This window comes from Rhineura floridana, chromosome 10 (assembly GCF_030035675.1).
Source record: "Rhineura floridana isolate rRhiFlo1 chromosome 10, rRhiFlo1.hap2, whole genome shotgun sequence".
Taxonomy (NCBI): Eukaryota; Metazoa; Chordata; class Lepidosauria; order Squamata; family Rhineuridae; genus Rhineura; species Rhineura floridana.
The window spans coordinates 88,860,824-88,884,200 of NC_084489.1; the positions used below are offsets into that span (position 1 = coordinate 88,860,824).

At 51.3% G+C, this 23,377-nt stretch overlaps 1 protein-coding gene and 2 non-coding genes across 6 annotated transcripts; all 3 read left to right on the plus strand.

Annotated features, from left to right (window-relative positions):
* Positions 1-1,074: 1,074 nt before the first annotated feature.
* TBRG4 (transforming growth factor beta regulator 4) lies at positions 1,075-23,147 on the plus strand. 4 transcript variants are annotated; one of them, XM_061587066.1, is made up of 11 exons: positions 1,075-1,180; positions 2,681-3,177; positions 5,616-5,930; positions 7,292-7,463; positions 9,310-9,467; positions 11,039-11,149; positions 11,884-12,028; positions 15,345-15,590; positions 17,518-17,629; positions 19,722-19,836; positions 22,835-23,147. In XM_061587066.1, exons 2-11 carry the CDS (start codon positions 2,764-2,766, stop codon positions 22,934-22,936), a joined length of 1,890 nt encoding a protein of 629 aa, XP_061443050.1. In that variant the 5' UTR covers positions 1,075-1,180; positions 2,681-2,763; the 3' UTR covers positions 22,937-23,147. The 4 variants fall into 4 exon arrangements, with proteins under 4 accessions (XP_061443050.1, XP_061443052.1, XP_061443051.1 ...); XM_061587068.1 differs by having other exon boundaries at positions 1,117-1,196; XM_061587067.1 differs by having other exon boundaries at positions 1,173-1,250.
* LOC133365709 (small nucleolar RNA SNORA5) lies at positions 6,149-6,285 on the plus strand. The gene has a single exon (XR_009758301.1). It is a non-coding gene; the product is annotated as a small nucleolar RNA SNORA5 (small nucleolar RNA).
* On the plus strand, positions 17,195-17,332 carry LOC133365707 (small nucleolar RNA SNORA5). Its single transcript, XR_009758299.1, has one exon. It is a non-coding gene; the product is annotated as a small nucleolar RNA SNORA5 (small nucleolar RNA).
* Positions 23,148-23,377: the final 230 nt, after the last annotated feature.

The following is a 23,377-nucleotide window of genomic DNA, read 5'->3' on the forward strand; positions in this document are numbered from 1 at the left end:
TTGCCAGAAAATCTAAACTGATTGCTTGCAGAGAGCTTTCCCCCTCTCCACCTTCCATCGCTTCAGCCATTCTTCCTTTTTTTCTTCTCCCTCCCACTCTTCTGCCCCTCAGGGCTCCCCACACACATAAGAGCAGGCTGCAAGTTGCCCGTCGCACTGATTCACTTTTACAAAGCTTAAGATTGCAAGAAGGTGACTACAGGTCTGGCAAAAGCAGCGCATAAACTGGGTAAAATCTATAAAAGAAAGGATGATACTAAAATGTTCAGAGATTGGCTTCAGAACAGAAATTTAAAAATAAAATTAAAATAAAGATTTGAAAGGGAAAAAAACAATGTCTCCATTGAGCCACCCAATTGCATTCCATAAACGTAGAGCTCCGCTATCACCGTCATAATTAAGAAAAAGTCCCACCACCCTCCCTTTTATAACACTCCCAAAATACACAACACCACACGCAAATTCCCGCACTAAAAAGAATAACAAGTGGTCGCTCGACTATATATAGCCCTCCCGGCCTCCGGAGGTGTGGCTTGTGCTTTTCCTCTCCGCCTATCCCGTAACACAAGCTGAGTCCCGCCTTCCCTTCGCCTCCAATCCACCGGTTGGTCCGCTCTTACAGAACGTGAGACGCGGCTTAGCTGTGCCCTGAGAAAAGATGGCGTTGGCAGCTTTTCCAGTCTTCCTTAAGGGTAGCCAATAGTTCCGGGGCACAGAGAGAGACGACCAGGATGAGGCGCCCATAGATATATATGGGTTCTCATATGTTTCTGAGGGTGAAAGTGTGATTTCATTATACCTGTCGCTGAAAAAGGGAATAAAAAGCAGCACCAAAGACCGGGACTCCTGCTTGTCCTAATCCAGACCTTTATTTCCTCTCTGAAGCTTTTGTTTTTAAACAATTCTGGGCATGTTTGCTCAGAAGCAAGCCCCATTGGGCTCAATGGAATTTACTCCTTAGTAAATGTGCATAGGATTGCAGCTTTTTTTTTTTTAAAGAAACAACCCCTTTGATTCTATAGCCATAGCGGAAGGGGGGGGAGGAGAATCGTTCAGTTTGAACCCGGAAACTGGCTGTGCCTCTATATTCTCTATCAACGTCTATGGGGAAAATGGCGCTTTGACGCGGATGAAGTGATGCGGTCGGCGCGCGACGCTCACCTCAACCGATGCCTTGCGGGTGGGTACTGTTTGAGGTCAGGACTGGCGGTGGCGGAAACGTCCGAGGTGGCTCTGGCTGCTCCGGGAGGGTGAGGGGCCCGGGCGAGGGGGAGGGGTGAAGGGGTACTGCTTTTGGGGGCGCCCCCCTTTTCCCCCTCCCCGGCATGTGGGGATGCGGCAGCTCCACCCACTGAGCTTTCCTGCCCTCAGCTTAACCACAAGAGTTTCCAGGGATGTTCTGTTTTGTACTCATTTTTTAATTGTTCGGTATTCATGTCGGCTCTCATCCCCCACTTCGCTATTCTATCCTTCTGTAAAAAGCTCCCAGGTAGCAGTGTATTATAAAGTCGTTTTTTTAAAAAAAACCCAGCCCATGTATAAAACTCTTTAAAGTGCTTCTTTACAACAATCCTGAAAGGCAGTTCAGTATTATTACTCTTAAAGTCGTTGAAAGGTTGTCACACAGAGGAGGACCAGGATCTCTTCTCAATCATCCCAGAGTGCAGGACATGGAATAATGGGCTCAAGTTGCAGGAAGCCAGATTTCGACTGGACATCAGGAAAAACGTCCTAACTGTTAGAGCGATACGACAATGGAACCAATGACCTAGAGAGGTAGTGGGCTCTCCGACACTGGAGGCATTCAAGAGGTAGCTGGACAGCCCTCTTTTGGGAATAAGAGTTGTAAAGGAATTAAATATGAAGCTTGGAGAGGAGAGCGGCACCACAGCATTCCCTTCCACAGAAACTTTTATGATAAAAGTTGAATTATGATCATCTAGATTAGCATGATAGAGTTGAAAGGGGCCTATAAGGCCCCTTGTTGGCCACTGTGAGAACAGGATGCTGGACTAGATGGGCCACTGGCCTGATCCAGCAGGCTCTTCTTAATGCTTCGATTTGGATCCCTGCATTGAGCAGGAGGTTGGACTACATGGCCTTATAGGCCACTTTCAACTCTATCATGCTAATCTAGATGATCATAATTCAACTTTTATCATAAAAGTTTCTGTGGAAGGGAATGCTGTGGTGCCGCTCTCCTCTCCAAGCTTCATATTTAATTCCTTTACAACTCTTATTACATGTTCCCTGGAAGTATAACCAAAATATATCTTCTTGTGTAAAGTGATTGTTTCTTTTTGAAATATTTAAAATAATGAAGACGATTCTTCGTCTTCTTCACCCCCCCCAATGTTATGGCTACAATGTAGCACTATGGTAGCTTCTGTTGTACTATAAGATTATTCTCCCTCTGAATCCTTCATCTTTTATTTTCTCCCAGAGCTAAGCATATTCCTGCGACCTGTCTGGATAGGATTGCCTTGTGGGAATCCTTGACGGTTCTTGTAGACCTTTTTTAGTTTTCTGCCCAGCTTCTCAATGCCCTTCTCGGAGGATACTGCCTAGAGTTACTCCAAAATTGGTGTTAGTGAAATGTAGAGCTGTGCTTTGACTTCTTCAGGATTACAAATTATTCTCCCCTTTACCGGCTGCCTTCATGTTTTTTCCCCCCTCTTAGGTAGAACCTTGGAGATGAGTTGATGCCAGTCCAGCGCCCCTCTCCTTTCCATCCTCCTCACCCCCTGCAGGTCTTGCTATAAAATGGCAGCTAAGCTGCTGCATCGTTGGTGTCAGCTTTACAGGGTCCCATCGCCCTTGTGTGTCCGAGCGCACCTGATCTCCTCAGGAGGCAAGGTGGCCATGGCCAGAGGACCACCCCAAACCCCTTTTGCCCACTTGGCCACGTTTAGCCTCTCGAGGCCCACAGACAAACTCTCAGTCAAGGAGCAGGTGTACAGGACTCCCCCCGAGCGTGACGATTTGGGGGACCTCATTGGCACATCAACCACCACAGAGAACCTCTTGGATTTAGAGAAGCTATACCCAATTAATGGGAATGAAGCAGCCATGATCATCAGCCGGCTCTCCCGCTTGGTGGTAGAGGCAAAATTGGACCCAGATGGCATCTTGAAGGATGAGCGCTTCCACCGCCTGCTTCAGATCACACACAAACAGGTAGGTTCCATTTCTCTCCAGTGAAAAGAGTCCGATAGCTGCTGCTTGGAGTGGTAAAGTGATTCCTTTTCCTGACAGGCCTCAGAAATCACACACCTCGGTATATGTAGACTCAGTAGGAGTGTAGAGTGTTGGACAAGGGCCCAGAAGACCTGGATTCAGATCCCCACTCTGCGGCAAAGCTCATTGGGTGATCTTGAGCCAGTCACAGTCACCCTACTTCACAGGGTTGTTGTGAGGATAAAATGGGGAAGGGGGGGAATCATGTACATTGGCCTGTGGCCCTTGGAGGAACGCTAGAATATAAAAGTGATAGACAAATATAAGCTCTTATTCACTCCTGGCAGAGAGCACACAAAAGGGGACGTGTTTTTTCTCCTGTTACTGAATTTGATTTCTTGATTCCAATTTTGAGCTTGTTTCATTAGAGGCTTATGGCAGGCAATAAGTTACAAACAGGGATGCAGATCTGAAATTGACTTAATGCAGCTGGACCTGGCATCAGTTAACGCGAAGGAGGTGTACAGCGCCTTGGGTTTCCCCTCACAACAACCCTGAGAGGGAGAAGTTATTCTTCCATTTGCAGGTAGTGAATGAGCTCAGATCCTCCCTGATCAAAGTCCAGTTTTCTGAACCCTGGACGACATTGGCAAATAAGAATCAAACCAGTGTGGCAAGTAAAAGGCGGGCCCTATCAAAATATCCTTTCCTGTTACAAGTTGGGCTTGGGCTGTTGTGACTCCTCAGGGAAGAGCCAACCTGTTTGCTTATGGGTTTCTTGCCATCTCTCCTGCCCATCACTGCTGTTGCCAGGCACAGAGTTCTTGTGTCTAGCAAGAGTGCCTATTTTAGTACCACTAAGCAGTTAGAACTGTGTACATGTCACCCCGAAATACCAAGCTGATTGTTGTGATTTTGGCTTGCAGGCTCGTTTACAGCCGTGTTTGTCAACCATGCAAGAGGCAGCTTAGGCAGAAAGTCAGTGTCTTCTCTCACAGCCACCCACCAGCATTGTAACTGATCAGGGCATCACAACTTGTTGTGTAGCATGAGGTGGAAGAATTATAGGGTATACCACTTGAACCTGTAGGTGGACTCTGTGTGCGGATATGTACACATGTGTGGTGTAGTGGTTAAGGTGTTGGACTAGGACCTGGGAGACCAGGGTTCGAATCCCCACATAGCCATGAAGCTCACTGGGTGACCTTGGGCCAGTCACTGCCTCTCAGCCTCATGAAAACCCTATTCATAGGGTCGCCATAAGTCAAAATTGACTTGAAGGCAGTACATTTACATTTATTTATGTATGTACAGTGTGGTGATAAGAGTGTCGAAATAGGACCAGGGAGATCAGGGTTCAAATCCCCACTCAACCATGAGGCTCACTGGATAACCTTGGGCCAGTTTTTGTCTTTAGCCTAACCTACCTCACAGGGTTGTTGTGAGGATTAAATAGGGAGGAGGAGAACCATGAGCTCCTTGGAGGACAGGCGGGATATAAATGTAACAGACAGACACACACACATACACGCAGTTGTAGTACCCCTTACAAGGACCCTCTCTCGCCATGCCCTCCCAAGTCTAAATTGAGTGTAATGGCAAGAAAAGGAGGGTAGTCACTGACAAGCACCAAAAATTGCAGTGGGCCCAGAGAGCATGGCTCGAGCTCATCATGGAGCAAGGGTGTGGTGGAGTTTGCCCTCAAGAGGTGCAGAAATAATAATAATAATAATAATAATAATTATATCCCGCCCTTCCTCCCAGTAGGTTGGAGCAGGTGGGAACCGAAGCCTGGGGAAGTAACTGAGCAGGAGGTGTCAGGAGTAGGTAGGCCTAGGGCAGCCTTTCCCAACTACTGGGCCACCAGGTGTTGTTGGACCACAACTCCCATCAGCCTCAGCCAGCATTGCCAATCGTCAGGAAAGATGGGAATTGTGGTCCAACAACATCTGGTGGCCCACTAGTTGGGAAAGGCTGGCCTAGGGTGTATAGAGAGCTGGCATCGGGGGTCAGCAAGGATGCCCAAACCATAGTAGGAGCCTCTTGGCCGTGCTGCTGCTGCCTGCTTGCCAGCTCCCTCTCGGGTTTAGAGCCAGCATGAGTGAGGGACGGGAGGTGCTGGTGCTTGCTCACTCATTTGCCCTTTCTCCTCAGGCAACAGTGGAGACTGGGCCCAAAGGCAAAAGGACAGGGAGTAGGGATGGGGGCGCTGCAGCCATCTATCCTGAGAGCCCCCTAAAATTAGAGCCAGCACTGGGTACCCACGTTTGGGTAAATGTGTGCATCAAGACACATTCTGTGCTTAAATAACGTGTATATTTGAGGATATCCTCCACCGACCCAATGCCATCCAGGAAGCTGGGAGTCCAAGACTTTGGAGGGAGGCTGATTCAGAGGCACTTGCCCCATTCTGCCCCCCCCCTCTCTTTTGTGTCCAGGTTTCTCAGGTCTACAACACGGCCTTGGTGAACCTCCTGAAGGGACTCTACGTGCTAGGGCTGGAGCGGAGCCAGCTGGAGGTGCGCTCTGTGGAGCAGGAGGTGCGCTGGCGGATGAGGCGGATGACCTTCAAGCAGCTCGCCTTCCTGACTGACCATGTGGCCACCAGCGCCCCTCAGGTCGAGCTTCTGAGCGACCTGTTGAAGCATCTGGAGCTGCGTTGGACGGAGATTGAGGACCCAAAGATGGTGGCGATGTTGATGGCTAGAGTGGGGGCTCTCTCCCCAGCACTGATGGAGCGGCTGGAGGATAAGGTAGAGGCCGGAACCGGTACGGTCCAACACAGGGGAGTTGCAAGGGAATCCCTGCCTCTGAACTCACTCATTCTAGGGACCTCTTCCTGTCTGCCACAGATTTTTCCTCCTCATTGTGGGGCGGGGGATGGACAGAGCTTTCTGACCACATCAGTGCTCTTTTTGAGGTGTTAGCGAGTCTGGTGATGGGGAGAAATCGTCCCACCCCCAAAAGCTTCTGCAGCCTTGTTATACTGAATGCCTGCCTTCCTCTGTGGTGAGGATTGGGCCATATCAGCTGCCACAGCACATGCCTCTAGCTCACAGGTCACAGACTTTGCAGTGAGCTCTGGGGGTCATCTTGCCACAGACATTGTCAACACTTCACCCCCTCCTGCCTCTGACCTCGCCTCAGGCTAAGGCCACGGACTGAGCACGACGTCTCCAAGGGAGGGCCCTGGAGCGAGCGGGGGCGGTAGCAGACTCTTAGGCTCTTTCCCTCACCGCTGCTTTGATTCAGCCACATAAATGAAGGGCAGAGAACCTTTTTCAGCCTGAGGGCCGCATTCTGTCCTGGCCAGTCTTCCAAGGGCCGCGTGCTTACCTTTGTACAGGAGGCCACATTCCAGCCACACAAACATCAGAGGTTTCTACCTGTGTGCACACGGATACACACAAACACTCATTTCTGCATCCTCTGTTCAGGCAAGGAAGACGCTTTATTGGAGTTCTGTTCCACCCAGCCAAAAGCAATCGATAATGTGGTGATGGATGTAACTTGGGCATGGGTGTAGGCCTGGGAAGTGTAGGGCCAGATAGCGATTCGTGGAGGGCCACATTCGGCCCCAGGCCTCAGGCTCCCCACTCCCAATATAAGTGTTGACTTGGAGAAGGGGCCAGTTGCCCACGCCTTGCTGAGTGCTCCTTTCCCCACTTGCTCCAGCCCAGCTCCCTCTCCTACCGTGAAAGGCTGCTGGGCGCCTGTGTCATGTCAAGCGGCCACCAAGGTCTCCTGTATCAGCAGATGGCTGGATCTTTGGCTGGGATGGTGGTGTGGGGAAGTTACTGTTTATGTATTAACTTCTTTATAAAATGCACGTGTGACCTTTTGCGTAAAAAACATCAAATCAAATCACGCAGCAGAAGACAATTTACAGTCAATAACATCAAATAGCATTAGTAAAACAACCATGTCAATAAAGGCAGAGAAGGCTGGAAATTAAAACCGCTTAAGGCAGAGGAAACTGGAAAAGGGTTGCCTTTGTGCCTTAAGGTTAGAAATGCCAGACGCCTCAGGCTGTCTTGGGGAGAAACATGCTGATAATGTGTTTTTCCCTGTTAGGCCTACATCTCTTTTTCGTGCCCATTGTATTTGTCAACAGGCCCTGGAGTTGGCTGAGCAGTTCAGCCCCGAGGATATTCGGAAAGTCGCCGTGGCCTTAGCGCTTCAGAACCGCCGTTCCATCCCCCTGCTCCGGGCCATGTCGTACCACTTGGTCCAGAAGCACTTCTCTTTCAGCACCAGGATCCTCCTGGACCTGTCTTTTGCCTACGGTGAGCGGCCTTGGTCAGTCGGTCTCCTCAGGACTGCACGGTGTCCTCTTTCAGTGACCGAGAAGGGCTTGCCCCAGATCTGGCTCTGTCGCCACCTTTGTACAGTGCCAAAGGAGGACAGGAAACTGGCTGACATTGAGTTGGACCATTGGTCTGTGTCAGATGTGGGGAACCTTTGGCCCTCCAGATGTTGCTGAACCACACCTCCCATCATCCCTGGCCATTGGCCATGCTTGCTGGGGCTGACGGTTGTTGTACTTCAGCCACACCTGGAGGGCCGCAGGCTTCCCACGCCTGCTCTCCACGGACCAACAGTGGCTTCTCTAGGGTCTCAAACAAAGGGCCTTCCCAGCCCTACCCAGAGATGCGGCAGACTGGACCTGGGACGCAAAGCTGATGCTCTATCCCTGAGTGATGGCCCTGCCCCAAGTCGCGATGGGCAGGGTTCTGGACGCAGATGCGCCACCCTCCTGTCCCTTGCCGCTTGCCTCCTAAGACGGAGGGTCCTGAAGAGGATTTGAAGGAGTTGTGGACCTGGGGTTAGAGGGAGTTGATGGGTCACAAACCGGACAGTAGGGACCAGGGCTGTGGAGTCTGTACATCAAACCTTTGACTCCGACTCCTCTATTTTTCTACTGTCCGACTCCTTCATAAATGGCAAATGTGTATTAATTTATTAATGTTAATAAATTAATATTAATATTAAAATATTGATTCTATTTTGAAGTCGGAGTCGGTACATTTCTGCTGACTCTGACTCTACCCAAAATTGCTTCCGACTCCATAACTCCGACTCCACAGCCCTGGTGGGGACAGGGACAGGTTGATCCAGAAAAGGCTTTTTGGGGAGCTGGGTGGGTCTGTGGTTGAAGATGAAGGGGAGACTGCTGACCAGGCAGGAGGGTGTGAGAAGAGAGCATGAGAAGGACCGAAGAGTACGAGAAGGGTCTGCTTTCCACCTACACATCCTAGGGTGGTTGCGCTGTCTGGGCTTGAGGGGAATGTTTGAGAGCCAGTGGTGGTGTAGTGGTTAAAAGTGTTGGACTCGGACCTGGGAGACCAGGGTTCAAATCCGCACTCAGCCATGAAGCTTGCTGGGTGACCTTGGGCCAGTCACTGTCTCTCAGCCTAACCTACCTCACAGGGTCATTGTGGGGATTAAATGAGGAGGGGGAGAACCATGTTTGTACGCCACCTTGGGCTCCTTAGAGGAAAGGTGAGATATAAATGCAATCAATAAATAAAATAAAGCATCCGGAGGGCACCAGGTTGGCGAAGGGTGGACTAGGGCATTGACTTAGGAGTTGGAGCAGGCGATTAAGGCTACAGTCTTCCGCATGCCCTTGTATGAGGACAAGCCCCATGGAAGAGGAGATATGATAGCACTCTTCAAGTACATGAAAGGTTGCCACACAGAGGAGGGCTGGGATCTCTTCTCGATCGTCCCAGAGTGCAGGACATGGAATAGTGGGCTCAAGTTGCAGGAAGCCAGATTTCGAATGGACATCAGGAAAAACTTCCTGACTGTTAGAGCCATACAACAATGGAACCAATGACCTAAAGAGGTAGTGGGGCTCTCTGACACTGGAGGCATTCAAGAGGCAGCTGGACAGCCATCTGTCGGGAATGCTTTGATTTGGATTCCTGCATTAAGCAGGGGGTTGGGCTGGATGGCCTTATAGGCCCCTCCCAACTCTACTATTCTATGATTCTATGAAGTTACTTCCCACGCATACGGAGAGCGAACAGTGAAGGCTTGGACGGCAGACCCCTTTCTTCCCTCCCGCTCCTGTTCTGTGGTGATCTTCTTTCTCTTTTGAAGCAACCGCTCTTCTCTCTACTTCAGGGAAGCTGAATTTCCACCAGAGCCAGGTGTTCCAGAAGATTGCCTCAGACCTCCACCCCCGTGTGCCAGAGCTGACCCACGGGGATGTCGTGCGCTGCCTCAAGTCCTTCGCTTACCTGAAGTGGCTCAACCTACCCCTCTTTGAGGCCTTCGCCAAGGTGAGCGGAAAGAAAACCGGGAAGGACTTAGACAGCCGTCAATCCCCAATCTCCACGGCGGGGCCCCTTTTGGCTCATTAATGTGGCGGTGGGGAACCTTTTTCAGCTGAGGGCTGCATGCCCTCGTGGGCAGCCTCCCAGGAGCCGCAGACTAGTGGTGGGTGCAGCCAGGAGCTCACCCCTTTCTATCCAGACAAGCAGGACAGGTGTTGTCACAGCTCAAAGATGCATTCCAGCCAGGTGAAACCAGTCCAGGAGGGAGCAGAGCAGAGAGTCCCAAGGGCTTGGAGGGGCACATATCCCCCCCAGATCGGAGTTTCCCACCCCAGCATTCATGCAAGGCAGTGCGTTTGCGTTAGCATGCCGTGTTTAAATAAGAAACACCACATAAGAGTTGCGGGGGGCGGCTGCATTTCAGACCACTCCTGGCTATTCTTTGCTGAGGTGGCTCCCCATTTGTGAAGTGCTCTCCCGGTGAGGTTTGTCTGTCTCTCTCATTATTGACTTTAGGAGAAATCTGAAAACATTCCTGCTTACCCAGACATTTGATGGCTGTAAGTTCGCTGTTCCTGGCAACCCTGAGATCACTACCTGAGATTGTGTTTTAACTACTCTTAGAATGTTTTAACAGTTTTACCATTGCCCTGGGCTCCTTTGGGAGGCTGGGATAGAAATCAAATGAAGAGATATTCCGCGGGAGGGCCTGTGTTTCCAGCCAGCGCACAGGCTGTGCACAGTGAGTGGCTGTCACTCCAATCAGTTAAAATGGGCGTAGGTCCTGGGTGCGCATGCCATAAACATTTTTAAAAGGCAGCCATGGTGCCTTTGGGGCGGCCGGGGGGTTGAATTTTGAGCAAAGCCAAGAGCAAGCCTCGGAAGATTGGTGTGGCCCTTACCGCCACTCAGCACCAGACGCACCTTGCGGTCGTGGCACGGGCCTGCTCCATGATGGCAGCGCTCTGTATGGATCCTTCTCAAAACCTGAGCACCATCCCCGACTTTTGCTTTTGCAAAGCTCTTCGTTTGGCAGTGCTCCTGATCTGAGAGTCGGCCAGCCGGCCGTGAGCCTGGGGAGGCTGTGATGAAATCTGCAGGGACTGAGGCAAGAAGGGCCGATGCTAAAGGGACACAGGACCGAAGTGCAAGCAGGGATAGTCAGAAGCCACGCACTGGCTCCTTTGGCTTACTGCCCAAAGCCCTCGCCCATCCCCTTGCCCCGCTGGGTCATACCGGCGTTGGGTGTGTGATTTCCTCCGGGGGGCCTCAGCGGTCTTCTTGCTCCCAGCTGTCACCCTCCCCTTCTCACGTGGAAGACGTGCACTCCACTTTCTTCAACACAGGAAGGATGGCCTGTATTAATGGAGCCCACCTTTTCCCCTTCAAGCCCTTTCCGACTATCTTTCGGAGCTTCACTGTGACTTGATTGATTTCATTTTGGAACATCAGTGTGCCGGTTAAAGTTGTCTTCGTCTCTTCTCTGTGTTGGGACTGTGAGCTGCAGAAAAGCACTATAGGAAAGTTTTAAATAAATGAACTCATCCCTTTTTTCCTTCTTTCCCCCCCCCACTTAGTACACCATTGACAGTGCCGGCAAATTTTCCCCCGTCCAACTTGGCAATATCGTCCTTGCTTTTGCTCGCTTGAACTTCCATCCCAGCTGCAGGGAGGACTTCTATAGTGCGGTAATTCTTTTATTATCGGGGGGGGAGGTGGAAATGGAGCAGCAGCTCTGCTGTGTGTTAAATCTGATTGAATTTGCTCCCCAGAAGGTAAAAATAAAACCAGGGAGGACCGGAGATTCAGGATTGTTACGAGCTCTGGTGGTTCGGGCTTGGCCTATCTAGTCCAGCATCCCAGCATCCAATCGGATGCCCTAATGGGAAGCTGGCTGGCAGAACCTGAGCACAGCAGCTCATCGGATGATTTTGTTTCATCCTGTGAAGCTGAATGTTGGGAGATTCAGGGCAGACTAAAGAAAAGCCCTTCTTCAGTTGGTGTTCAGAGACGTCCTGCCTTCAGCATCAGAAGCCGAACGTGGCCGCTGTGGCTAGCAGCCGTTGCTAGCCTCATCTCCCATTAATTTGTCTAATCCTCCTTTAAAGCCATCCAAGTTGGCAGCCATCACTGGCTCTTGTGGGGGCGAATTCCAGCGCTTCAGTGAAGCGTGCTTTCCTTATGCTTTCCTTGAATCTCCCAACATTCATTGGACGAAATCGGTTAAATGGTTTATCGGCATACAGTGCTCGGTACCGACAACATAGAGCAGCCTTGGCCAACCTGGTGCCTTCCAGATGGTTTCAACTACCACCCCCATCAGCCCCAGCCTAGTTGAAACCATCTGGAAGGCACCAGGTTGGCCAAGGCTGGCCTAGAGATTCCTCCCCCCCCCAACAGCCACTGCTTTATTCCTTCTCAGATCCACAAGGGGATGGACAGCCATTTGGACGACTTAGACCCACCCCTGCTGCTGGACCTGGTGTGGTCATTGTGCGCGCTGCAGGAAGCGAAGGCTGCCCATCTGCAAAAAGTGCTGGTGCCGGAGTTTCACACTCACTTCTTAGGTACGAGGAGATGATGCCACAAGGGCCCAGTGAGGGTTTTTTTTTGACCGGGGGGGGGGGAGGAGGTATATTTATTTATTTAAAAGATTTCTCTCCTGCCCTACCCTATAATAGGGCACTCAGGGCGGCTTACAAAAATAAAATCAAACATCTACATAATAAAATTACAAACAATAAAAGCACAAAAACATTAAAATGAATTAAAATACATGCAATTAAAATACGTACAACACAATACACACACACACATATATACATATACATATATATATATAGGGATTGGTAGTAAAGGGACTACAAAGGTAAAGATTTCACGTAGAAGGCATAGGATCTAAGGGCCAGGACAAGAGCTGCATAGCTGCTGAGTTCAGCCTGCCTTGGCCAGTGACCCCTTCCAGCATGAAGAGTCTCTTGGTCTTTTTTGTTTCTTTCGTCATCATTTGGCCGGTGGCTGGAATTGGGAATCGGCCACTAGGTGGCGCTGCCTCACAAGGGGAAAAAAATAAAATATTGTACCCAGGAAGGAGAGGCTCCAGGGTTACTACGCGTTGACTACTTCTCCGAACAGGTGCCCGTGGTGTTTTCTCCCTATTCTGTCCCCTACAAACAGGTTCAATAAGTACTTTGCATCTCTGGCTCATGCAGTTAGGAGCTTGTGTCGAGAATATGTGTATCTTGAGAGGATAACCCTGCCTCCTGAATCAGGCCAAAGGCCCATCTGGTTGAGCGCTTTGTTCTCACAGGCAGCCAGATGCCCCTAGGAAGCCCGGAAGAAGGACCTGGGTGCAACAGCACTCCCCCCACTCTAGATTCTCAGCAACTGGTATTCAGAGGCGCGCTGCCTCCGAGAGTGGAGGGGGAACATAGCCCTTGTGGCTAGTAGCCATTGAGAGCCCTTTACTGCTCCATAAACCGGTCTAATCCTCTTGTAAAGTGTCCCAAGTTAGTGGCCGTCACTGCCTCTTGTGGGAGCAGATTTCGTAGCTGAACTGTGTGTTGTGTGAAGAAGTCCTTTCTTTTGTCTGTCAGGGCGTTGCAAGCAGTGTTGATTGGTGATGCTTGCAAAACCCTGGTTCGGCCCAGCTGCGTCTTTGCCTGCCTGCACCAGCTGTCATATGTGACGTGAGACGTGGGCAGGTAAAGACGCAGCTGAGCCAAACCAGGGTTTTGCAAGCATCATTGATCAACAGCGCTTGCAGTGGCTTTGCAGGTGCCGATGAATCGGGCTTCTGAAGAAAACCAGTTTTGTCCCCACAGTTGGATTTCAAACTGCACAGGCAAAAATGGGCTTGCCTGATCTCCTTGCGATGTCAGGAGACCGGGAGGTCAAACTTGGCCTGTGAGCTGTGAGGAAGATCAGGATCTGGCCTGCTGGGTGGATCCAACTCCCTACTGTTGCCTTGAGCAATGGGTGGGAATCTGTGGCCTGATGTTGCTGGACTAGAGCTCCTATCTTCCCTGGACATCGGCCGTGCTGGCAGGATGGGAGGTGGAGTCCAGCAGCATCGGGGACCACGGGTCTCCCACCCCTGCGTGTGGAGGCCTAACAGGGACCAAACCAACACCCCACAAGGAGCTTACAAACTTCTTTAAGGAATGGGAGGGGAGGGAGGGCAGGTGCCCTTGCATGTGCTTAAAACCAAAGAGTAAGCCGGGCCATGTGGACACAAGAAGGGAGAGGTGGCACCCTGTGCCTGTTCAGGGAGGGATCTCTCTACACGGGGGGGGGGGAGGGGGAGAAAGGGAGAATGAGCAAAGGTGTAGCAGCAAGAGCCCTTCAGATAGCTGAGGGTGGTAGAGCTGGGGGGGGGGCAGAGGTCAGGAGGAGGGAAGCAAAGAGGTCAAAAGAAAGGGTAGACTGAGGGCAGAATAGATCTTGGGTGGCAGCACCAGGGCCCAAGCGAGGAAATGGGATCGTAGGCGAAAGGGACCGAAATGATTTGGGCCTCTACACATCAAAATGAGTAAACAGGCATTTGTAGTGGTAGCTCCCCAACTGTGTAATGCTCTCTCCAGGGAGGCTTCCCTAGTGCCGGCTTTGTCATCCTCCTGTGCCCGGCGCAGATGTTTACACATTGGGCTTTGGGTGGCTTATATTTGGTCTTCATTCTTACTTGGGTTGGGAGCGGTTAGAGAGCCAGTGTGGCGTAGTGGTTAGAGAGTGTTGGACTAGGACCTGGGAGAGCAGGGTTCGAATCCCCACACAGCCATGAAGCTCACTGGGTGACCTTGGGCCAGTCACTGCCTCTCAGCCTCATGAAAACCCTATTCAGAGGGTCGCCATAAGTCAAAATTGACTTGAAGGCAGTACATTTACATTTATGTATGTACAGTGTGGTGATAAGAGTGTCGAAATAGGACCTGGGAGATCAGGGTTCAAATCCCCACTCAACCATGAGGCTCACTGGATAACCTTGGGCCAGTTTTTGTCTTTAGCCTAACCTACTTCACAGGGTTGTTGTGAGGATTAAATAGGGAGGAGGAGAACCATGTATGCCACCTTGAGCTCCTTGGAGGACAGGCGGGATATGAAACCCTATTCAGAGGGTCGCCATAAGTCGGGATTGACTTGAAGGCAGTCCATTTATATTTTCATTATCTGTTGCTGAGTGATTTTGGCTGAGTGTTTTAGAGGATTTTTATTGAATATTTTGTACGTTAGCTGTCTTTGTAAGTCACTTCCGGATTCTGTCTGGCAGGGGGAAGCGATCCCTGAAGTGTGTGCGAGGGGGGGGGAGGGGAGAAGGGAACTGCGACTGTCTAGTAGGACGGATGCTGGGACCCAGCTGCCAATGAGTTCATACTGTCCCATCCCAGCGCAAGCTATTTTTATTTATTTATTTATTTATTTCTATCCTGCCTTTTGCCCAAAAGGCCCTCAAGGCGGCTTACAAAAAAACACAAATATAAAAATACATCACTACATCAATAAAATACATCAAAATACTTAAGAATAGTTGGAGGCCATGCGTGGAGCACACAGCTCAGCAGAACCTTCTCCTGCACAAGCCCTGCAGAAATCCAGAGCTTGGAAAAGTTACTTTGTTTGAACTGCAACTCCCATCAGCCCCAGCCAGCATGGATTGGGCTGATGGGAGTTGTAGTTCAAAAAAGTAACTTTCCCAAGCTCTGCAGAAATCAGTGAGACATGCACAAGAATACAGCGATACTCTTGCGTTCGGCAGGAACCCTGCCTGCTGGATTAGGCCCCGTTTCAATTAGGAGAGAGAATGGGGAGGTACAGAATGAACAGACACCGCTGCTTGTCCCTCTCTTTGGATTTCATCTGCTTCTTATTTGGTTCCTCTCTCCCAAGGTGATCACTCGGCAAAAGGGCAGAACTCCCGGCTCAAACTGATCCACGTCAACACCACAGCCCGGCTGGAGTGCACCGACTACAAGGGGCCGTTCCTGCCGCCTGAAGCCCTGGGCATCAAGGAGCTTCAAGGGGGCAGGAAGGTGACCCCCCTGCAGATCAGTCTCAAAGAAGCCGTGGAGAAAGTTGCTGGAGACCAGGCGAGAGTGCGCTGTGAGGTGGACACCATCTGGGGCTGGCTGCTTGGTGAGCCCCCACTCATGGCACAGTTGTAGGTGGAGAAGGGGAGGGCAGCTGCAAACATGCTTGTGGTCTGGCTTCATCTCTCCACACGGCAGCCCACGATGAGGGTCCACCTTGTGCCACCTTCACTTAAGTTTCAGAAACCAGTTTAAGACCTCAGGGTGGTTCATGACAGATGCTCTTGGAGGTCACTGATTCATAGGGTCGCCATAAGTCGTAATCGACTTGGAGGCACATAACAACAACAACAATTTGCCCATGCTTTTAAAAAAATGTACAGCTGGTATAGCGCACTGGGGAGGAGAGCCTGGCTGGGAGTCCAGAGTCTGTGAGTTCAAATCCCCACTCATGTGTCTCCTGGGTGTCAAGGGCCAGCTAAAGATCACCCCCACAGTGAGTGGCTCAGGGGTTACGTGCCCTGCCACCTGGGCAGCCGTGGGCAAGCGGCAGAGTCCCAAGGAGCCCAGTTGCCCCCCAGCTGGCAGTCGCGGACAAGGAAGGGGCTGGCTTGTGCAGCTGTGGCAAGCTGAGCAGGCCCTAGCCAGCTGGGGAGGACTAGCCTCAGAGGGAGGCAATGGTAAGCCCCCTCTGAATACTGCTTACCATGAAATCCCTATTCATAGGGTCGCCATAAGTCGGGATTGACTTGCAGGCAGTCCATTTCCATTTTTTTAAAAACAGCAACTTTTATTATTTGATTATATTTTTATCTGCTGTTTTTTCCTGTTTCCCACCCACCCCGAAATTTAAGTTATTCTGCCTGCTGTTTGTTCCTTATTTTATGTTGTTTCTGTTTCGATATTGTTCATTTCTGTGTTCCCCAGCCCCTACAGACAAAGTCTGATGGGTGAGCAGGGCCGCCCACTTGTAAATCACCTGACACCACAATGATGTCAGGTGACCTGCTTTCGCCCCACGCAGAGCACACCACTTCAGTAGTCAGGGCTTCAAAGCACCGTGCACAGCTTTGTGGAATCGGCTGATCATGAGGGCTTGCAAAGAGCCAGGCAGCTGATGGGCGGAGCCTGCAAAGAGCTGCGTAGGACACTCTGCGTAGGGCTTCACGCGTGCCCTGGATCCGCTGATTGGCAGTGCTTTCAACCCATTTTGGCCCAGTCACAACTTCCCTGCAGTTCCCCATCATATGTTGGTAGGTGGGCGTGGCTTGGCTAAAACAGCCTTTCAGGTCAAATGGGGAAATCTGATTAGGCCCACAGGCTTGAGGTTCCCCACTGCTGGTGAACTGGGTTGTTCTGCTGTATGTATGTTTTGGGGGTCACCCAGAACGTCTCGTTGTCAGATGAAGCAACCTCTGTGTTGTTGCCATCACATGCAAAAGAAGAGTTGGGGCCTGCTGAAGCCTTATGGGTAAGAGCAGCCTTCCCCAACCTGGCATCCTCCTGGCGGTGTTGGACTGCAACGTAAGTCCCACCAACATCAGCCAGCTGGGCCTTTCATTACACCCGCCCTACGCATGGCAAGCAGAGAGGTAGACCCTGGGGAAAGGCTGCTGGGGGTGCAGGGAGAACATAAGAGGGTCCTCATAAGCTTCCCTTTCCAGCGACCCATTGCCCCTTTACCCCACACCGAACCGCCTGCCTGTCCCTCGCAGCCTTGTCAAATGCGGCACTCGCCTACTCCACAGCAAGGGCTGGCCCGCTTGGCTGCCAATCAACCTCTGTCCCTTGTGGGCCCCACCCCTCGCTCTGTGGGGCGCTGGGGATAAACCAATGCTGCAGACAAGCCGCAGGCCTCCTGTCACTCTGCACAAACACAGCTGGTCTCAAGTCGCCTCTCCATCACGGCTGGCAAGGCAGAGGCAGGGCCCTCCCCCGCCTGGAATGGGCCCCCTGTGCCCCCTATGGGACTGGCTCTGAATACCTTCAGGAGACTTGCAGGCTCAGGAGCGTCTGTTCTTGTTCCTTCACAGACGCCGAGATGGTGCTTGACTCTGACAACCAGCCCCTTCCCGTGACTGACTTTGTTGCTCCTCACCTGGCCCGGTCCAAGGGCTCTAAACCTCTCCCGTCCAAGGCCAGAAGGTGAGTCTTCCTGGCTGTTGGTTAGGCTGCCAATCAACCTCTGTCCCTTGTGGGCCCACACCTCTTCTTGGGGCAGGGGGGATTCCTGCCCTTGCTGATCTGAAGCAGCGAGAGAAAAGGCTGCTCTGTATTTACCAGCCCCTCTGGAGAAGGTGCTGGGTTTTGGAAACGGGGACGGGATAGGGTTCGTCCCCTGCAAGCCAGCACTGTAGAGCTAAAGTCTGAGCTTGGGGAGCAAAGGCAGCTTGGCCGCCAGAAGATAGACCACAAAAGTAGAGCTGACCACATGACCCCCAGATGTTGTAGGATCCAAATTCCCCTCCTCCTAGACCAGCCTTTCCCAACTAGTGGGCCACCAGATGTTGTTGGACCACAATTCCCATCTTTCCTGACCATTGGCAATGCTGGCTGAGGCTGATGGGAGTTGTGGTCCAACAACATCTGGTGGCCCACTAGTTGGGAAAGGCTGTCCTAGACCGTTGACTGCTGGAAGTTGGAGCCCAGCAACATCTAGAGAGTGTCTCATTGGCTTATCCCAACAGGATCAGTCCCCAGAGCCCTACGTGTGGGTGGCAGAGATCCTACGACCACCTTGTCTGTTTAGCAAGGTTGTATTCAGATGTTGTTGGATTGCAACTCCCATCATCCCTGACCGGTGATTAAGCTGGCTAGGGATGATGGGAGTTGTAGTCCCAACAACTTCTGGGGACCCACGGTTGAAGAACATGATAAATTAGCCCATTGAATCAAAGCATGTCGTTGAGGTCAGATTTGTTTTGTCCATTTCTCTGCCAAAGCAGTTCGTGTAGTGATCGTTGCCATTTATTGGAAGGGTAATTGCAAAATATTGGAATGAGGGAAGTGGAGGTTGTGGTCATTTCTACTGTAGGAAAGCCAAAGCGCACCTTTTCTTGGGTGAAAGCAGCGCATCCCTCCCCTGCCCACAGTCTGCACCTCCCAAGGGAAGGGCTTCTTACACTTTGAGAAGCACTAGACCAGCCTGGTGCCCTCTAGGTGTTTCAGACTACAACTCCCATCAGCCCCAGCCAGCATGGCCATACAAAACTGGGGCTGATGGGAGTTGGAAGTTCAAAGCATCTGGGGGTCACCAGGTGGGCAAAGGCTCCTTCTAGATGCCGTCTCCTGGAGCGTAGCATTGTGCAGTCTAGGCACGATCCTGCAGTGGAGGACCCATGTGTAACTCAAGGAAGGGTGTTGCCTTCCGAGTTCCTTCCTAAAACCTTCCCCTAGCATTTGGGATTTTTAATTCCCTGAGGACATTGAACTTGTCAAGGATTATCAATACTTTGGCACAGTCATTAACCAGAATGGAGACAATAGTCAAGAAATCAGAAGAAGGCTAGGACTGGGGAGGGCAGCTATGAGAGAACTAGAAAAGGTCTTCAAAATGCAAAGATGTATCACTGAAGACCAAAGTCAGGATCATTCAGACCATGGTATTCCCGATCTCTATGTATGGATGCAAAAGTTGGACAGTGAAAAAAGCAGATAAGAGAAAAATCAACTCATTTGAAATGTGGTGTTGGAGGAGAGCTTTGCGCATACCATGGACTGCAAAAAAGACCAATGATTGGGTGTTAGAACAAATTAAACTAGAACTATCATTAGAAGCTAAAATGATGAAACTGAGGTTATCATACTTTGGACACATCATGAGGAGACATGATTCACTAGAAAAGACAATGATGCTTGGAAAAACAGAAGGGAGTAGAAAAAGAGGAAGGCCAAACAAGAGATGGCTTGATTCCATAAAGGAAGCCACAGACCTGAACTTACAAGATCTGAACAGGGTGGTTCATGACAGATGCTCTTGGAGGTCGCTGATTCATAGGGTCGCCATAAGTCGTAACCGACTTGGAGGCACATAACAACAACAACAATTCCCCTTCTTGCCCCACGGCATCAGAAGTGTCTCATTGACTAACACTTGCCACACAAGGGGTGCTCAGGGGGAACACCCTCGCTGCTGGCCAGGCAGATGCTCCCCGAAAGGGAGAAGGCATTGAAGGGGGTGCACACCGGTGCTGAGTGCTGTAATCTCTCCCTCCGCTGCCCCCTTGCCCTGTTTCAGGCTTGCCTTCCTCAGATGGGATTTCCCAGACTTCAGCAACCGGAGCAAAGACCTGATGGGGCGCTCCGCCATGGCCCGGCGGCACATCCAAGCCGCTGGTTTCTTGATTGTTGACGTGAGTTACTGGGGCAAGTGTGCTGCAGTGCTGTGCTAAGGAGGGCTGGGCCTGAGTGTGTATTCTGTGACTGCTCAGTGTTGTACCGGGTTAGGACACAGGATCCCGAGACTCTTAGCATTCAGGGATTTGTAAAAAGCAAGTTTTTAGTCCCTATTTGGCCACACAGATAGGTCTGTAAATGCCACGGCTGTGCCCAGCAGGGGCTGAGTGGGGCTTTGGGGTCCTGCCCTGTGTAGTACGTTGACCCATCCTGTTGCTCTACGCAGGGGTGGGGAACCTCAGCTAAATGTGGCCCTCCAGGCCTCACTCCTCACTGGCCCTCCTTCTGCTTTTACCTGTCTGGAAAGTGTGCTTGCCCTGACAATGCCTGGATGGAGAGATGCTGGGAGTGTACAGGTAGAAATCAGTGAATTTATGTGTCTGTGGAATATTGCTGACTGAGCAAAGGCCAAGGGTCCACCCATGTGTTGCCTCTGGCCCTGCCCACTGCTGATATGTGTCCCCCAGAAGGTTGCCTATTTAGGAATGTGGCCCTCAGGATGAAAAAGTCCCCCCCCACACACACACACTGCCAGAAGCAGAATATCTGATGCAGAATAAAAAGGTATTTGCAAATGCACTTCGTCTGCACAATTATAGACAAGATTGTTGCGGTGGCATAAATGGGAATGAGGCAGCCTTCCCTTGCCTGGTTCGGGCAGGGGGGTGGGACCGAAGCCCCCTCCCCCACGCTGCTCCCCTGTTCTCTTCCCAGTCCTGACCAGGGAATGATGGAAGCCTCTGCATTCATTTGCCACATTTCCTGGGGATGGATTGGAGCTGGGGGGTGGGGAAGCGCTTTCCCTTCAAGTTCTTGACTGTTCCGGCTCCCTCAGGCGTCTCTCAGGTTGCCTGCCTGCCAAAGGAGGAGGGCTGCAGGGGCGGAGGGAGAAGGTTGCACTCAGACCAGGGCGGGGGGGTGCAGGGTCATTCATTATTTAGCTCCTTGGAAGCAATTATAGCTCTGTAGCCTTCAGCACCCTGCTCTCTTCTCCGGCAGCTTGCAGGAAAGGAGGGGAAGGTGTGTGAGGGGGGGATATCTGAGACAGGCACAGTTAATGCTTTCCCCCGTTGGGAGCCAAGTGGGATGGGGGGGAATGAGTGCCGATGAGACACCCTCAAAGATGCACTCCTTACTCTAGCCTTTACCACGCGCAAGCTGAGCTGCCTTTCCTGTGGCAGGGAGCTTGTGTTGCCAGGGTTGGAAGTAAAATTCACGACACCGGTTCATGGGACAGGTGGGTGGCTCCAAGGGGGGCAGGAGATCCAGCTCCCCACCCCTGTCCCAGAGTCATGCACCGCACCTGGGTGCCCCACAGATGGTAGAAGGTGACTTCCTGGGCATCGCGGCACCCCAACTCTCTTCTGTGAACATGAAGCTTGCTTACGCAATCAAAATGTAGAGCTGGTTTTCCAGAGAGAATGTATCCACCTGTATGAGGTGTTCCAAGATGCTTGAATGGTGCCACGTTGCCAAGTCTCTTTCTCGGGTCTTTCATGATTCCGTCATGACTCGGGGTAACTGTCTCTCTTGTCTTCGTGGTCTCCTCAAAGTGCCAACGCAGCCGGAGCAGTTGCGTGGGATGGTCCTGTTGTTGGGCTGTACCACTTCAGGTGACAGGTGGGGGGAGCCACATGTTTGACTGATCCCTGCACATTGAACAGTAGCGTGACAGGGTGAAAAGTCTGTCTGCTGTTCTGGAGAGTCCCTGCCAGTCAGAGTAGGCAGTACTGAGCTAGATGGGCCAACGTGGTCTGACTTGGTGCATGGCAGCTTTTCTACGTGCAAGAATCGTGTCTGCATTTTAATTTCCACACCTGCTCTTCAAAATGGCACAACCCATCACTCTTGTTTCTGTGATTACAGTTGTGCCATGAACATGGCTCAGGCCTCTGATTTAAGGAACTAAAAATGACCTTTCAATGCAGGAGGTGCCACAGGCGTCACTGACCAGGGAACTAGTCCATAGGAACTTAAAAGCCCCTCTCCCCACGCCCTTTGCCACGACTCCCCAAACTGCTCAGGCGGTACCTGTTCCTTCCTCTGAAGGCCCATTGCCTTCTCCTGCTGAACCCAGTTTGTGCATGAGACCACTTTATTCCCGGACAAGCCGTCGTCGTTTCAGCCCATCCCAGAGTTTAAGCTCTGTGCTACAACTTTGGTGGGTTTTTCCATAGTTGCAGATCCTCTGGCGTTCATTCCACCAGGTGCTGACCTCTTGCTTGTTTGTACAAAGTTGGGGCATTGAAATTCACAGGAGTGGAAGGGGAGGGAGATTATCCTTGGCCAGCCATCTGGGCGGTCTGTGGGCCCCTTCCCTTCCCTCGCCAACACCTGACTCAGAGCACTGCAGTCTGGTGGTGTGATGATCTCCACTTGCTAGGGACCAAGATGGTGACACATTGATGCAGAAGCAGGCCAGGGCACTTCACTTACACACACACAAGTAGCTGAGTGCTATGCTTCAATCTGATGTTGAGTTCTTATGGATTCCCATTTTTCTGCTGTGTTTTTATTGGTGTAAGCCACCCTGGTTTCGAAGAGGAGGAGGAGGGAATAAATAACTGTCAGTTGTATATTCTGTTTAGCAATTGTGAGTTGGCTGGTGTTAAATGAAAGAATCTAGTCCTCATTGTCATTGTGGGAACAAAAGCAAGGAGGCCTTAGGCATGAGAGCTTGTTCTCAATGTTTCCTCCTTCCTAGATTAGTCACAAGTCCTCCCACCTGGCCATGGAGTGGGGGAGGAGAGAGAGGTTAGATCCAGACATTCCCCGGGCCACAATTCTGTTTTGCAGCAGCTGGATTTCTGTGGCTCCTGGATGGTCTTTCAGCAATCACAGAATTCCCCGCCCTTTGAGTTTGACTGATCTTCTGTGCCCGGGTGTAGAATGAGCCTGGCAGGGCTCTGATAGCCAACGCTTGACCTATTTTTGCTCTCTCCCTGTCTGTCGCAGGTTCCCTATTACGAATGGCTCGACTTGAAGTCGGAGTGGCAGAGGACAGCCTATCTCAGGGACAAAATGAGCAAAGCGGTTGCTGAAGAGATGGCGAAATAGTTTGGGGGCCGGAGGGACATAAACACCAAGGCAATTTCAGGGTTAACTCCTTGACTGCTGCGTAGAAGGGATTCTGCCTGTCTTTATATCCATAATCTAATTGGTGATGCTGTGAATGGGAGGGAGGGAGGATCTCCGGACACACGGAGGGGGCCCTTTCCGCTGTGTACATAAATGTGTATTTGAATAAACAGTCCGGGTCACGCTTTCAGTCCCCTGTTCTGCTCTTGCCTTGGCCTGGCCTGGCTGACGAGATAGTTGCTCCTAAATCTGTTCACCAGATCAGCCTTTTTCTCTTCCAAGTGGAGGTGACTAATCCGAAGTGAGGAAGCTGATGGGGCACTGTAACGGGCTCAAGCCGTCCGCTCTGTTTGGGGTGCCAAAAAGGACCATCCCAACCACTCCTCCTTGTCTGTAAATCTGGCTGCGGTCTCCCTACTC

Coding starts and splice junctions, on each gene's coding strand:
- TBRG4 (XM_061587066.1), top strand. CDS start 2,764: ATGGCAGCTAAGCTGCTGCATCGTTGGTGTCAGCTTTACAGGGTCCCA. Junction 12,029..15,344: donor GTTTCACACTCACTTCTTAG/GTACGAGGAGAT, acceptor CTCTCTCCCAAG/GTGATCACTCGGCAAAAGGG. Junction 19,837..22,834: donor CTGGTTTCTTGATTGTTGAC/GTGAGTTACTGG, acceptor TGTCTGTCGCAG/GTTCCCTATTACGAATGGCT.